Here is a 13816-nt window from a genome sequence, read left to right on the forward strand (position 1 = left end):
AAGTGGAAGTTTTCTGTTACTTAGAAACATATTTATTCGACAGATAAGTGATACTAGAACAACAATACCAGAAATAAGAAAATGAAACACCCAAGTTCACTCTTCTATTAAATTAAATTCTTTCATGTAACTTTTTTCTTCCTTTTTCATATGAATGTATGATTTTTTACAACTGACACTCTAATGATTCTTTATATTTTTTCATAATACACAATTTGTAAGTTTTTATTTCCTGCTTCATAAATGTGATTTTAATTGCTGCATAAAGGAAGCAATTTTTAAAAGCAAAAATATAATGCCTCTTGCATTCTTACAGTGCAGGAATAAACCTGAGTGTTTTTCCTGACCTTCGTTTGTCTGCTAACCGTGCGCTTTATGGTTTAGCATACAAGACTCTTGTCACCTGATTTCCATTTGAGTAGTAACATGATAATGCAGAGTGCAAGAGGAACTAGGTTTTAGGTGACAGACACATCATTTAATATCTGCTTTTTGTTTCTACAGGGGAATTCTGGCCTGGGATTCAGTATTGCTGGGGGGACAGATAATCCCCACATTGGAGATGACCCTGGCATATTTATTACGAAGATTATACCAGGAGGTGCTGCAGCAGAGGATGGCAGACTCAGGTAAAGATCTGAAACATTAGAATGATTTTGAAAGTAAATCTGCTGCATTAATGAGACACATTTGTACCTTTGAAGAATAATAATTCTACAAAAGTTCTGTAGTTGAAACAGATTTTTAAGGCAAACTTCCTGAAATGACTTTGCAGATCTCTTGCTACTGATTGAAATTCAATAGTGTTTGATTTGTGTTTGTTGGTGGCTACCACATTGAACATTGGGCCAGGCACTGTGAGGAGGGGATGAAGATAAATCTTTTGTTTGGATGAGGCCTTCAGTCTAGTTGGAAAGAACATAAATATGAACTAATGGGCAAATATTATAATTATCAAAAGGATACACTATAAATAGCATTAGCAAGTAAAGCAATGTTATAGATATTGTATGTATTCTCATATTCAGCAACAATTTATAGGGCTTTCTCTAGGTGTTTAGAGTGGGAAAAAGAGTCTAAAAAAACCATTCCCTGGGAAGATTTCCTCTGAGTCTTGAATGATAATTAAGATTTCACTAACCCTACAAATCTGAATGGGAACACAGAGAAAAGAACAAGTTGTCCCTCAGAAATAAAGGGAAACCAGCTTGATTTGGATGAAGAGCACAGGGTGGCCTGGCTCAGTGGCTCACTCCTATAATCCCAGCACTTTGGGAGGCCAAGGCAGATGGATCACTTGAGGTCAGGAGTTTGGGACCAGCCTGGCCAGCATGGCAAAACCCAATCTCTATTAAATATACAAAAAGTAGCTGGGCATGGTGGTGGGTACCTGTAATCCCAGCTACTCTGGAGGCTGAGGCAGGAGAATGGCTTGAACTTGATCCCAGTGAACCGAGATCATGCCACTGCACTCCCGCCTGGGTGACAGATTGAGACCATGTCTCAAAAAGCAAAAAAAAAAAAAAAAAAAAAAAAGGCATATGGTGAGTTTAGGTTGGTGGAGGGAGTGCAGCCAGGTACTTCTTGGTGATACAGAGTAGTAGCTGCTTGAGCTGTGCTACTTTCTTTAAGGAACTTAATTGTGGGAAATAAGAGTTACCCTCATGGGGTAAATAACATAAAATGCTATGAGATCAAAACCTTAGCTAAAAGGCACTATAGGTTGGAAAAATTAGGAGAGATTTTCCGGGAAGAATAACATGCCCTAATGTCATTTTAGCACCCCTACTAGGTTGTAAATCCCCTCAGGCCAAGCACTTACATATGTGTAAGTGGCTCAATAAACTCTTGCTGAAGAAATGAATTTTTGAATAAGTAAATAAATAAAGTAGAGAAGAGGAAGAAGTGAAAATTAATGTGGGAGGTAAGATAGGAAGGATATGTTAAATACAAAATATTTATGACACTTGTTAATGACTGTAAGGAAGAGTTTATTCAAGAGGGATCACTGCAATGGAGATTTTGCAGTAGAGGAGAGACATTGGTCTTAACTCTGAATACAAAAAGCATAAGTGAAGATGTATAGCCAAAGAGCTGTGGAGTGGGGGTGGCAGTTAGTGCATGGAAAATTACTGAGAGAAAACGTCAAGGGTAAGGGGAATTCTGGCTAAAGGGACTTGGCAAGATTCTTGTTGAAGGCAGGCCAAGCTGATAAATTATCAGGGGTATGGGATAAGGAATTTGATCGGATACCAAGGGAGAGAAATTTTTTTTTTTTTTTTTTTTTTATAAACTGACTCAGCAGGATTCTTGCTAAAACTGGGCTAACGAGGCCAAATAAAAAGCCTAAGGTCAAGGCCTAATTGAGAATAGGACCCAGAGAAGCCTGACTCAAATTTAATCAAGGACAGAGTCTTATTAAATAAAGCAAGTGAAGTCCTGTAGGTAAGAATGACTTTAGCGTTCATGGAGCCACATTGCGGACTGTGACTTAAGGAGCAGAAATGTAAGCTTCATAGCACTTCCTCAGTCTGTTTTTTCATTAAGCATATAAGCTACTTTGCTGTTTTTCTTATGAATCAACCACAGATACTTTTATTCCTTATCCAGTTTTTCTGATGTAGTGATTACTTTTGACAGCTGCATGTTTACAGCTTGAGGAAGAGAATGACATTTTTTTTTTTCAGGTACATGTGCATCTTTCATCAACAAAAAAGATACTCCCACATGAAATAAGCTTTTTGACAATAGAATTTTAAAGCTGAATTAACTAAATTAATTTCTGAATGAGGACGTATCCCCACTAGAGTGAAAGGTTTGAAAAAGATGCTGTGTAATTCTATGAGTCATAGTGGGGATTCTGTTTGCTAACACTGGACCCTAAAGAAGCTCCACTTTTAAAGTTTAGAAGTAGACTTGTTAGAGGATAATTTAGAAATTATCTTTAAATGATCATTATGGCGGGCCATAATCATAATTTTTAACCACTCTGTTTAACTACAAGATGGGGAGAACCTCCACCCTTTAACCAAATTCTGGCTCTAAGCTTGAAATAGATTTTATGTTATATGTTTACTCTACAATTAAGAATGAAAAGTGATATCTCTGAGAGTGCCAGCATTCTTTGCCTGCAAACATGGTGGCAGCCCCATGCCTACAGAGGTAAAGCAAAGTTCTGCTGTGCTAGAAACTTCATTTGTTCATAATTGAAAAGATAATATTGATAATGAAAACTAACATTTCTTGAGATTTTATCATGTACGAGACATTGTGCTAAGATAGATACAGAGATGTCAGATGTAGACACACACACACACACACACACACAAAATCTTCTACTTCAGTAGCCATATAAGTAGGTACTATTATTGTGGCCATAATAATAAGGACTCAGAAAATTAAGGCTTAATGATTCTAACATCACCCAGCTAGATTTGACCACATTAAAAGTCCAGTTCTGAGTGTCACTTAGGTATTCTCTAAACTCTCATGTGTTGGTAGAATTCCTACATCATGTGGTCTCTGCCTAAAAACTTCCAAAGGTAAAGTTTTCACAATGTTAAGAGGTAATTCTGAACATGACAGAGTTTGTTATTTTTCTACTGAGCCACAGTTTCCCTTTTTTGGCCTCTACCCATTGGTCCTTACTTTGGCTTCCTGGAGCCAGGGCCATGGCCTACGACTATATGTATATGAATATTGCCTACTAAGGTTGTACAAAAAACAACCTGCAAAATTTTGTACAGTGCCTCTAACTAGAGCAACAAAATTCACCTTCTCCCCAATCCACATTACAGCCTTTGCCTATGTGAAGACAGCTAATAAGTATAATTTTCAGTATTTGGCAGGTGGTCTACTCCAAGACATACATTTTATAGAGGGGGATTTTGCAGATCAGAGGAGTGACTTATCCTGAGGCATAAATCATTTGGGGATCCTATTTAACTAAAATCCAAATGTCCTGACTCAAATAATTAAGATTCTTAGGTAGTGCTAAGAGACAGTAACACCTAAGCCTGACTAAGTCTTTTCTCAGCATGACAGGAACACTGAGGCTGGACCAACAAGCCTTGAGGAGTATGTTTTATCTCACCATTAGTCCTTAAGGACATGGGAGAAGGACATTGTAATTAGCTCTGGAAAGATGTGGGTTCTAACTTCTGTATATAACACAATCGACCTTGGACACAAGTTAAACTCACTTAATAGCTATTTTCTCATTCGTAAAGTGGTGACAATAATACCTACTTCACTGAGATGTTCTGAGGTGAGATAACTGAACTCCTTAGCTATGGCAGGCACATAATTGGTGCTCAATAAATTTTACCACCGTTTTCCCCTTTCTCCTTACCTTCCCTCTCTGTCTCTAAGCAGTTTTTCCTCTCCTCTTGCCTCTGTTCCTTTTCTTCTCTATCCCCTTTCCTATTATGCCTTCTACCTTTCCTTCTGCAGTCTCCTTTCACCCTCTATGTTCTTCCCTAAGTTTCTTGTCCCTATCTTTCACATACTTTTTTTTCTCTTGGTCATAACATGGAATTAAAGACCATTTTTAAAAAACAGGTATGGTGCAAAAAACGGTTCTACACTTCTATTCTCAAGTTTATAATGTAAGCCACTGAATCTGCTATGTTTCCTCTGCTTTAAAAAAGCCCTATAAATTAAACATAGTTTTCTTTTACGTAAACAAATCCTTTGGTGTTTCCTTTGAGTTAGAGACACTTAAATTTCTTTAAAATGTACCTTTGCATTATAAATTGCTATGGCCTTAATATTTGTATCCTCCCAAAAGTCATCTGTTGAAAGCTAATCCCCAATGTAATGATATCAGGAGGTGGGGCCTTTGAGAGATGATTGGGTTCTGAAGGTGGAGTACTCATGCATGTCTTTGTAAGAGAGGCCCTGGCTTATATTAGTGCCCTCATAAAAGCTTCCTTGCCCCCCTTCCTTTATGTGAGGACATATCTAGAAGGCGTTATCTATGAACCAGGAAGAGGCCCGTCACTAGACATCAAATCTGCCAGTGCCTTGGTTTATAGGCCATTTAGTTTATGACATTTTATTATATAATAGCCCAACAGACTAAGATATAAATTCTATTTTTGACAGTTAAATAACACTAACATTTACAGAGAAGCTAAGGTCCAGAGAAATAAGGTGATGGGTTTGCTCCAAGGAGAGTAGTAAATCTGAACTCTAAATTAGTGGTTATGTAATAATCAGATCAATAGTAATAATCCTAATAATAAAAACCAACATAGTGCTTACAATGTGCCAAGTCATTTTCTGGCACATTAGCTCATTTACAGTGTTAAATGATTCCATAAAACTCATACTATTATTTATTACTCATTTTTCAGATAAGAAAATTGAGGAACTGATAGGTTAAGCAACTTCCCTAAGTTTGTACTGCTAGTAAATATTAGAGCCAGAATTTGAATGTAAGCAGTTTGACTCCAATGTCCATGTTTTTATCTTCTAAGCTATAATGCAGAAAAACAACAACAACAACACTTAAAAGACCCACTGTGGTAAGCATCATTCTAAATGCCACTCACGAATAGGCGCGATGGCTCATGCCTGTAATCCCAGCACTTTGGGAGGCTGAGGCAGGTGGATCACTTGAGATCAAGAGTTCAAGACCAGCCTGGCCAACAAGGTGAAACCCCATCTCTACTAAAAACACAAAAATTAGCGGGGTGTTGTGGTGGGCGCCTGTAATCCCAGCTACTCCGGAGGCTGAGGCAGGAGAATGGCTTGAGCGGGGGAGGCGGAGGTTGCAGTAAGCTGAGATCGCACCACTGCACTCCAGCCTGGGCAACAGAGTGAGACCCCATCTCAAAATAAATAAAATAAAAATAAAAATGCCACTCCCCAAGATTCTATACCATAATCCATAGAATCTGTGACTATGATGAGATGTCACTCCTATGATTTTTATATGGTATAATTTACCTTAAAATAGGGAGAGTATACACGTGAGCCTGGTCTAATTACATGAGCCCTTAAAAGTGGAGACTTTTCTCAGGCTGGTGGCAGAAGTTAAAGAGATTTGAGATGTGTGATGTACTTGACACATTGTTGTTGTTGGCTTGAAAATGAAGGAGGCCATGCGAGAAAGAATGAGAATGGCCTCTAGGAGCAGACAGAGGCCCCCAGGCTGACAGCCAACAATGAAGCAGGGACCTCAGTCCCACAAACTCAAGGAAGTGAATTCTGACACAACCACATGAGCTCGGAAGAAGACCCTGAACCTTGAGATGAGAATGCAGCTCAGCTGACATCTTGATACAGCCTTGTGAGAACTTAAGCAGAGATTCTGGCCACACTGTGCTAGACTTATGTCATACACCAATAGTGAGCCAATAAATAGATACAGTTTCAAGTTGATAAGTGTGTGGTAATTTTCCTTCTTTCTTTCTTTCTTTTTTTTTTTTTTTGATGGAGATTCGCTCTGTTGCCCAGGCTGGAGTGCAGTGGTGCAATCTCGGCTCACTGCAACCTCTGACTTCTGGGTTCAAGCGATTCTTCTGCCTCAGCCTCCTGAGTAGCTGGGACTACAGGTGCCCACCACCACGCCACCACGCTCAGCTAATTTTTGTATTTTTAGTAGAATCAGGTTTTCACCATGTTGGCCAGGCTTGTCTCGAACTCCTGACCTTGTGATCCGCCCGCCTCAGCCTCCCAAAGTGCTGGGATTACAGGTGTGAGCCACCACACCCAGCCAGTTTGTGGTAATTTTCTAGGAAACAATTCTAGGAATCCTGGAATCCTTATGAAAAACCTTCCTGTTTGTGCGAAATCATAGCCAGTATAAAGTGACAGTGCAGACTAAAGGCACAGATAAAGTGGGAAGTAACTTCCTCCCTAAGTAGATCAGACTTTAAATTAAGCTCCAGTCTTAGTTATTCTTTCTCCTGTATCTCATAAAAGAGATACAGGAGAAAGAACACAATATTTGGAGTCAAAGACCAAGGTTTCAGGTACTACTTTCTAGCTATGTGACTTTGGGCCCCTTTTTAAGCTCTCTGTTCTTCAGTTTCCTCACTGGTACATTGGAGATAGGAACATATATCTCAAGAAGGTATAGTAAGATTACATGAAATAGTGTTTGCAAAGGAATCATGTAAAAGGCAAGGCCTGCAATACAACTCTGTTATCTACAGAGCCAGCTATTTAGCAGAATGCTGAACCTGAGCCACAAGTCTGTGGCAGCCAAGGATGGACAGTGTGGTAGGCAAAATTCTAAGATGCCCCCTAATAACCTACATCCCTTTCCTTCGAATGTGGGCAGGACCTGTGAATATGATCAGATTCAATTCCATGATTATGCTACTTTATGTGGCAAAAGGGACTTCACAGATGTAATTGAGTCCCCTAATCATTTGACTTTGATTTAATCAAAATGGAGATTATCCTGATTCAGACTGACCCATGTAATGAGACTTTTAAAAACGGAGATATTCTCTTACTGGCATGGATGAAGCACACTTCCATGCTGTTAAAGAACCTATGGCGGGGGGCTGTGTAGCGAGGGCTTGAAGGCATCCTGTAGGTACTAAGTAAGTCCCCAGCCTACAGCTAGCAAGATAGAAGATGTCAGACATACAGTCACAAGGAATTGATTTCTGCAGATTGCTACACGAGCTTGTAAGAGAACCCCAAGCTTCCAAAACGAATACAGTCCAGCGGACACATCAGTGCATGCAGCCTCGTGATACCAAAAGTAGAGGACTCCTCTGAGTCACGTCTGGATTCCTGACCTGCTGAAATTCTGAGATAATAAGTATATGTTGTCTTAAACTGATTAATTTGTGGTAAATTGTCATATAACAATAAGAAACTAATATAGACATATAAATTCTGGACCCTAAAATTCCCTTAAACTGGGCTGCAGAGTAGCTTGCTGTTGCAGGTCTCTGGTTAACACTGTCACACCCAAAACTTCAGAAACACTGATCAGGCCTCATGACTGGACTTGGGACTTTCTAATACCTAAAGGCAAGAGGCCAAAGCACAATCAATCAAAAGCAAGGGGTGGACCCACGCCAGTAAAAGGGAGGAATCTAGTCCCTCGGGTGGAGGGACAGCAGAGATGGAGACTGAGACCTGTTTTACATCTAGTGGCTGGAGATGTGAATCTTAGCTGGAGTGAGGGAGACAGCCAGAAACTGTAGGGAAAATGTGAGATGAGGGCTAAGTCAAGAGGCAAGGCAAGAAGAGCACATGGTGGTTTAGATGAATTTATCTGGACAGTGACCATTTTCTGATAGAACTTCTTTTTAAATAGAACTTTTTGGGTATGTGTGTTTATGGCCATGATATTTGTCCTTTGTGTAATAAATATAAAATAAGGAAGAGTAGACAAAGAGTAAGGAAAACACAGCACATTCATTTTTGCACTACACAAAGCTAATCACTAGTAACATTTTTGTACATGTCTTTCTGATATTTTTTGCCTTTTAAACTTAGTTTACATCATACTCTATATGATATTTAATTTTTGTTTAACTTCACTTAACCTTAGTTCAGAGACCTTTCCCTGTATCGATAAAAAAGCCTTTGCAAATAATTTAATTGCTATAAAGTAGCATATTTAGGCCTTCACATTGTTAGGAATTTATTTTCAGTTTATCAGCATTTTAAATATATGGACATCTTTTGGAAAACATTATTAACCTTGTACCTCATTATTTCCTTAAGATATATTTCTACTATAGAATTTCTGAAGCTTATAGAATGAACATTTTAAAACCTTTTGATGCATGTTACCAAATTTCTTTCCAGAAATATTCTACCAAATTTTACCAACAATGTTGGAGAGGTCCTGCTTTGCAATATGTTGTCAGTGTTGCATGTGGTTTCACATATGTAATTTTGGCATACACATATGTCCAAGGGAAACAATGGTATATTTCCTTGCTTTGCTTTGCATTTACTTGATTAAGAGTAAGAAGAAACTTTTAAGAAATGTTACTAGTCATTTGTGTTTTGTCTTCTAGAGTGGTCATTAAAATTTGATAGCATTACCTATCTTTTTTTTTCTTTTTTTTGAGATGAAGTCTCACTCTTGTCACCCAGGCTGGAGTGCAGTGGCACAATCTTGGCTCACTGCAACCTCTGCCTCCTGGGTTCAAGCGATTCTCCTGCCTCAGCCTCCCGAGTAGCTGGGATTACAGGCGACTGCTACCATGCCCAGCTAATTTTTGTATTTTTAGTAGAGACGGGGTTTCACCTTGTTGTCCAGGCTGGTCTTGAACTCCTGACCTCAGGCAATCTACCTGCCTCGGCCTCCCAAAGTTCTGGGATTACAGGCGTGAGCCACTGCGCCCGGCCAGCATTGCCTATCTTTAAGCAGTGTTTGAAAAGAACATTAGGTTTTCTTTCAGAGCAAAATAGATATACATCTATGATATGAAGAATGATTTTTATTTCTTCACTTGTATTTGAATTATAAAAATATCCTCTGTGTAGTTTGAAGTCCCAGAATTGCCAAGGACCAATACTGATATGTCATCCTGGGGAAGAGCTATCACATGACAGCCTCCACTTGGCAATGCAGCAATGACATTTTACACAAGAGTGCATTTATTAAAGGCATCCACAGCACAAAAGCAGCATGTAGAAACAGGCAGAAAAGATGGCTGCTTGCCAATTTCCTGACAAGTGACACAATTTAATCTCTTAGCCTTCAGCACAATCATTTCTACTCCCAGACAAGATATATATGTATAAAAAAAGTTTTCTTTTCTTTCAATCCATTGTTTCATTTATTACTTCCGTGTCTGTTTACAGGTAAGATTGTCCTCATAAAAACCAAGACAACATACATGTTTATTTCAAACAAGAATAATGATTATACTGAGGTTTGACTGTACTGACAAAGTTGAGAGGTCAAGGACGAGTGTTTCAAGAATGCAGTTCTTGTGTATAAACAACAACATTGTCCATTGGCTGTCCTCTGACAATTCATTCTTTTGCTTTTTCATTAATGCATATCCACTAACTCACTGGTAATTTTAAAATAAGAACATGATGAGAAATACAGAAGGGGAGGGTAGGAAAATGAAACACAGAGAGGGAAGGAAAAGAAGGAAGAAAAATGATTGGTAATCATCAGGAGATGAAGGCTTAGAAATGGAAAAGATAAAGCTCAACTTGGTTTTTTTGTTTGTTTGTTTTTTGTTTTCTGTGCAAATGAGAAGCACCAAACAGGGGAAAGGGAGTAACTTCCAGGCATCACAGTCTGACACTTACTCCCAAGACCCACTTACCAATTGTTTAAGAAAATAAAAGATTTCCAGGAAGTGGAAATAGCATAAGAGATTGCTAAATTCTTAGAGTACCTCTCCATACTGAACTGTCATGAGTTTGGGTGATTGCAAATAAAAAAACCCCACAAGTCACGACATCCAACCTGTCAATTTCCACTGTACCCCAACTGATTGTTGCACTAAATAACTATGATCATGGTAAATGTTTTATTCAAAGGCAGAGACTTCTCGTGCTTCCAAATCCACGTAAACTTTTATTTCATCATTGTTTTGGGGTCAAAGCAGGATACGAGCCCAGCTGTTGCTCTGAACAGGAAGACCTTCATGAGAAGGGAGACTTTATTACCTAGTATAAATGATACCAGTGCTCTCTTTAGAAAGATCTGTGATGCAAATCTCAATGGACTCATTCTTATGGATTATTTTTTCCATCTCTCCCAACAAAAGTGAAAAGCATTGAAGGGCAACAACCCTCTCTTTTGATTTTCTGTATCCATAATATCAGCCCTAATTGTATTTATAGAGTACTTGGACAAGAAGAAAATCACCTAGCAAGTGGTTCTATGGTGACTGGCAATCGACAAGTCCCCAACAATTTAGTATTATGTTACACAAGAAAATTTCTGTACAAGAAGAATAATTTCAGCTGCACATCTGGTAGAACATCAGGCACCCACAAGTAATCTTTCACAGCTGGAGTTTTCCTATTTCTGTCAACTGCCATATATTCCAATAAAGAAAATCCACCTATGAGTTGACTGAAATATTAATAACTTTGTGGCAAACATGACTTTTTGGATTTTTGTTTGTTTGTTTGTTTTTCTGTAGCAAATTGTATCAAGACTTCTGGATATATACCTGCATAAGAATGTAATTGGCCCCCTATCTCACACTGTAGACAAATATTAATTAAATGGGATCATAGACCTACATGTAAGAACTAGAACTATAAAAGTCTTAGAAGAAAATGTAGGAGTAAATCTTTATGATCTTGGCTTAGGAAGTGGTTTCTTTATATGACACAAAAAGCATGAGCAACAAAGAAAAAATAGATAAATTGGAGTTCGTCAATTAAAAACTTTTGTGCTTTCAAAGGACACTATCAAGAAGTTAAAAGATAACCCAGATAATGAGAGAAAATACTTGCGAATAATATATCTGATAAATGACTTGTATCTAGAATGTGTAATAAAACTCCTACAACTCAACAATAAGAAGACAAATAACCCAATTTAAAAATGATCAATGATTTCATATTAGTTTTCTATTGCTGCTGTAACACATTACTACAAACTTAGTGACTTAAAACAATGCGAATTTATTATCTTATAGTTCTGGAGGTCAGAAGTCCAAAATCAGACTCACTGAGATAAACTCGGAATGTTGACAGGGGAACCCCAGTGACTATATGAGATAATTTGTTTCTTTTCCTTTTCCCAACTTCTAAAGGCCATCTGAATCACTTGGCTCATAACCCTTTTCTCCATCCTGAAAGAGCATCGGTCCAACCTTTACTTCCATCATCCTGTCTCTTCATTGACTGTGACTCTACTACCTCTTCTTTATAAAGACTCCTATGATTATATTGGACACACCAGGATAATCCAAGAAAGTCATCTCATCTCAAGATCCTTAACTGAATTATATCTGAAAGGTCTTTTGTGCCATATAAAGTAACATATTCACAGGTTCCAGGCATTGGGACATAAATTTCTTGAGGTGAGGGGCATTATTCGGCCTACCACAAATTTGAATATATATTTCTTCAAATAAGATATGCAAATGGCCAATGAGCACATAAAAAGATGTCCAGCATCATTATTCACTGGTGAACAGCAAATCAAAAGTACAGGGAGATACTACTTTATACCCACAAGAATGGCTATAATAAAAAAGATGGACAGTACAAGTGTCGGCAAGGATGTAGAGAATCAGAACCCTCAGCACGCCTGGTGGGATTGTAAAATGGTGCAGCCACTTTGGAAAACAGTCTGGCAGTCCATCTAACAGCTAAAAATAGAATTGCCACATAACCAATAATTCTACTTCTAGCATATACCCAAGAGAATTGAAAACATATGTCCACACAAAAACTTGTACACTAAGGTTCATAGCACCATTATTTATAACAGCCAAAAACTGGAAACAACCCAAATGTCCATTGATGAGTGACTGGATAAATTGTGTTTTATTCAAAAATGGAATATTATTAGCTGAAAAAGGAATAAAGTACTGATAGATGGCACAACATTAATGAAACTTGAAAACATGCTAAGTGAAAGAAACCAGACAAAAAAGGCCACATATTATACAATTTTATTTATACAAAATTTCTAGAGTAGGGAAATCCATGAAATAGAAGGTAGATTAGTGGTTGCCAGGGGCCAGTAATAGATACGAGATTTCTTTTGGGGGTGATGAAAATGTTCTAGACTGGTCACCATGACTTATGTCTGTAGTCCCAGCACCTTGGGAGGCTAAGGCAGGCAGATCGCTTGAGCACAGGAGTTGGAGGCCAGCCTATACAACATGGTGAAACCCCATCTCTGCAAAAAATACAAAAATTATCCAGGTGTGGTGGTGCATGCCTGTAGCCTCAGCTACTTGGGAGGCTAAGGTGGGAGGATCGCTTGAGCCCAGGAGGTCAGGCTGCAGTGAGCCATGATTGCACTACTACACTCCCGCCAGGGTGACAGAGCAACACCTTGTCTCAAAAAAAAAAAAGAAAAAGAAAAAACAGAAAGAAAGAAAATGTTTAAAATTACATAGCGCAGACAATTGGACAACTCTGTGACTGTACTAAAAAAACACTGAATTATGCACTTTAAAAGGGCAAATTTTAAAATATGTGAATTATATCTCAATAAAGATATTACTTTAAAAGTGCCCTGTCATTCTTTTTGGGCATAAATTTCCCCATTTACAAATCTAAGAAATTTTTTTCCTAGTTGCAGAAAGCTCACAACTTCTTCATATTGTTGTTCATTTAAAGATACAATTTATTTAAAGTTTTTGAATTCATTCACCAAGTTCTTGAATCTGTTAAAGAAGATCTTTGATTTGTTCTTAAATCTAACCAAGTAGAGAGTACCATTGGTTTGGGGCTCCAGGTCTGTATGGTGTAAGTAATCTTTAAACAAGCAAATATCACAAAGTGCTCCCATATTCTAAACAGATATTTGACCTTGTATTCCAGCTGCTAAAACATCAACATTGTATAAAAATTATCTGATAAATAGCATTTCTATTTTCAAAAGTCAAAACCAAATTATTGATATGCTTTGCAATTTAGGGGATTAATTCAGGTTGTGTTTCATATGGTCCAATTTTCCAAATATAATCAAGAAAAAAAAGAATGATACATTGATTCCTCACAGAGGAACAATAGGATTGCTAAGATATAGATGTGATGATTCATATCCTGTAAGATTAGCTTTATGGAATTCTAAATATTCTGATTTAAGCATAGCCACTGCTTTGTATATAGGATGCAATTTCTGGAATTATTTGTAGGTTTAGACCTAAACTTCCAGCCCAGACTAAAA

General features: G+C 37.9%; 1 protein-coding gene across 20 annotated transcripts in view; it reads left to right on the top strand.

Moving 5' to 3' along the window:
• The window catches only part of DLG2 (discs large MAGUK scaffold protein 2), a 2190999-nt gene that overhangs the window by 1536100 nt on the left and 641083 nt on the right, over positions 1-13816 (top strand). For all 20 annotated transcript variants that reach the window (XM_030828789.1, XM_030828794.1, XM_030828795.1 and 17 more), the window contains one exon: positions 505-629. In XM_030828789.1, coding sequence (XP_030684649.1) covers positions 505-629 — 125 coding nt within the window. The remainder of the gene's footprint in view (positions 1-504; positions 630-13816) is intronic.

Source organism: Nomascus leucogenys, chromosome 15 (assembly GCF_006542625.1).
Source record: "Nomascus leucogenys isolate Asia chromosome 15, Asia_NLE_v1, whole genome shotgun sequence".
Lineage (NCBI taxonomy): Eukaryota > Metazoa > Chordata > Mammalia > Primates > Hylobatidae > Nomascus > Nomascus leucogenys.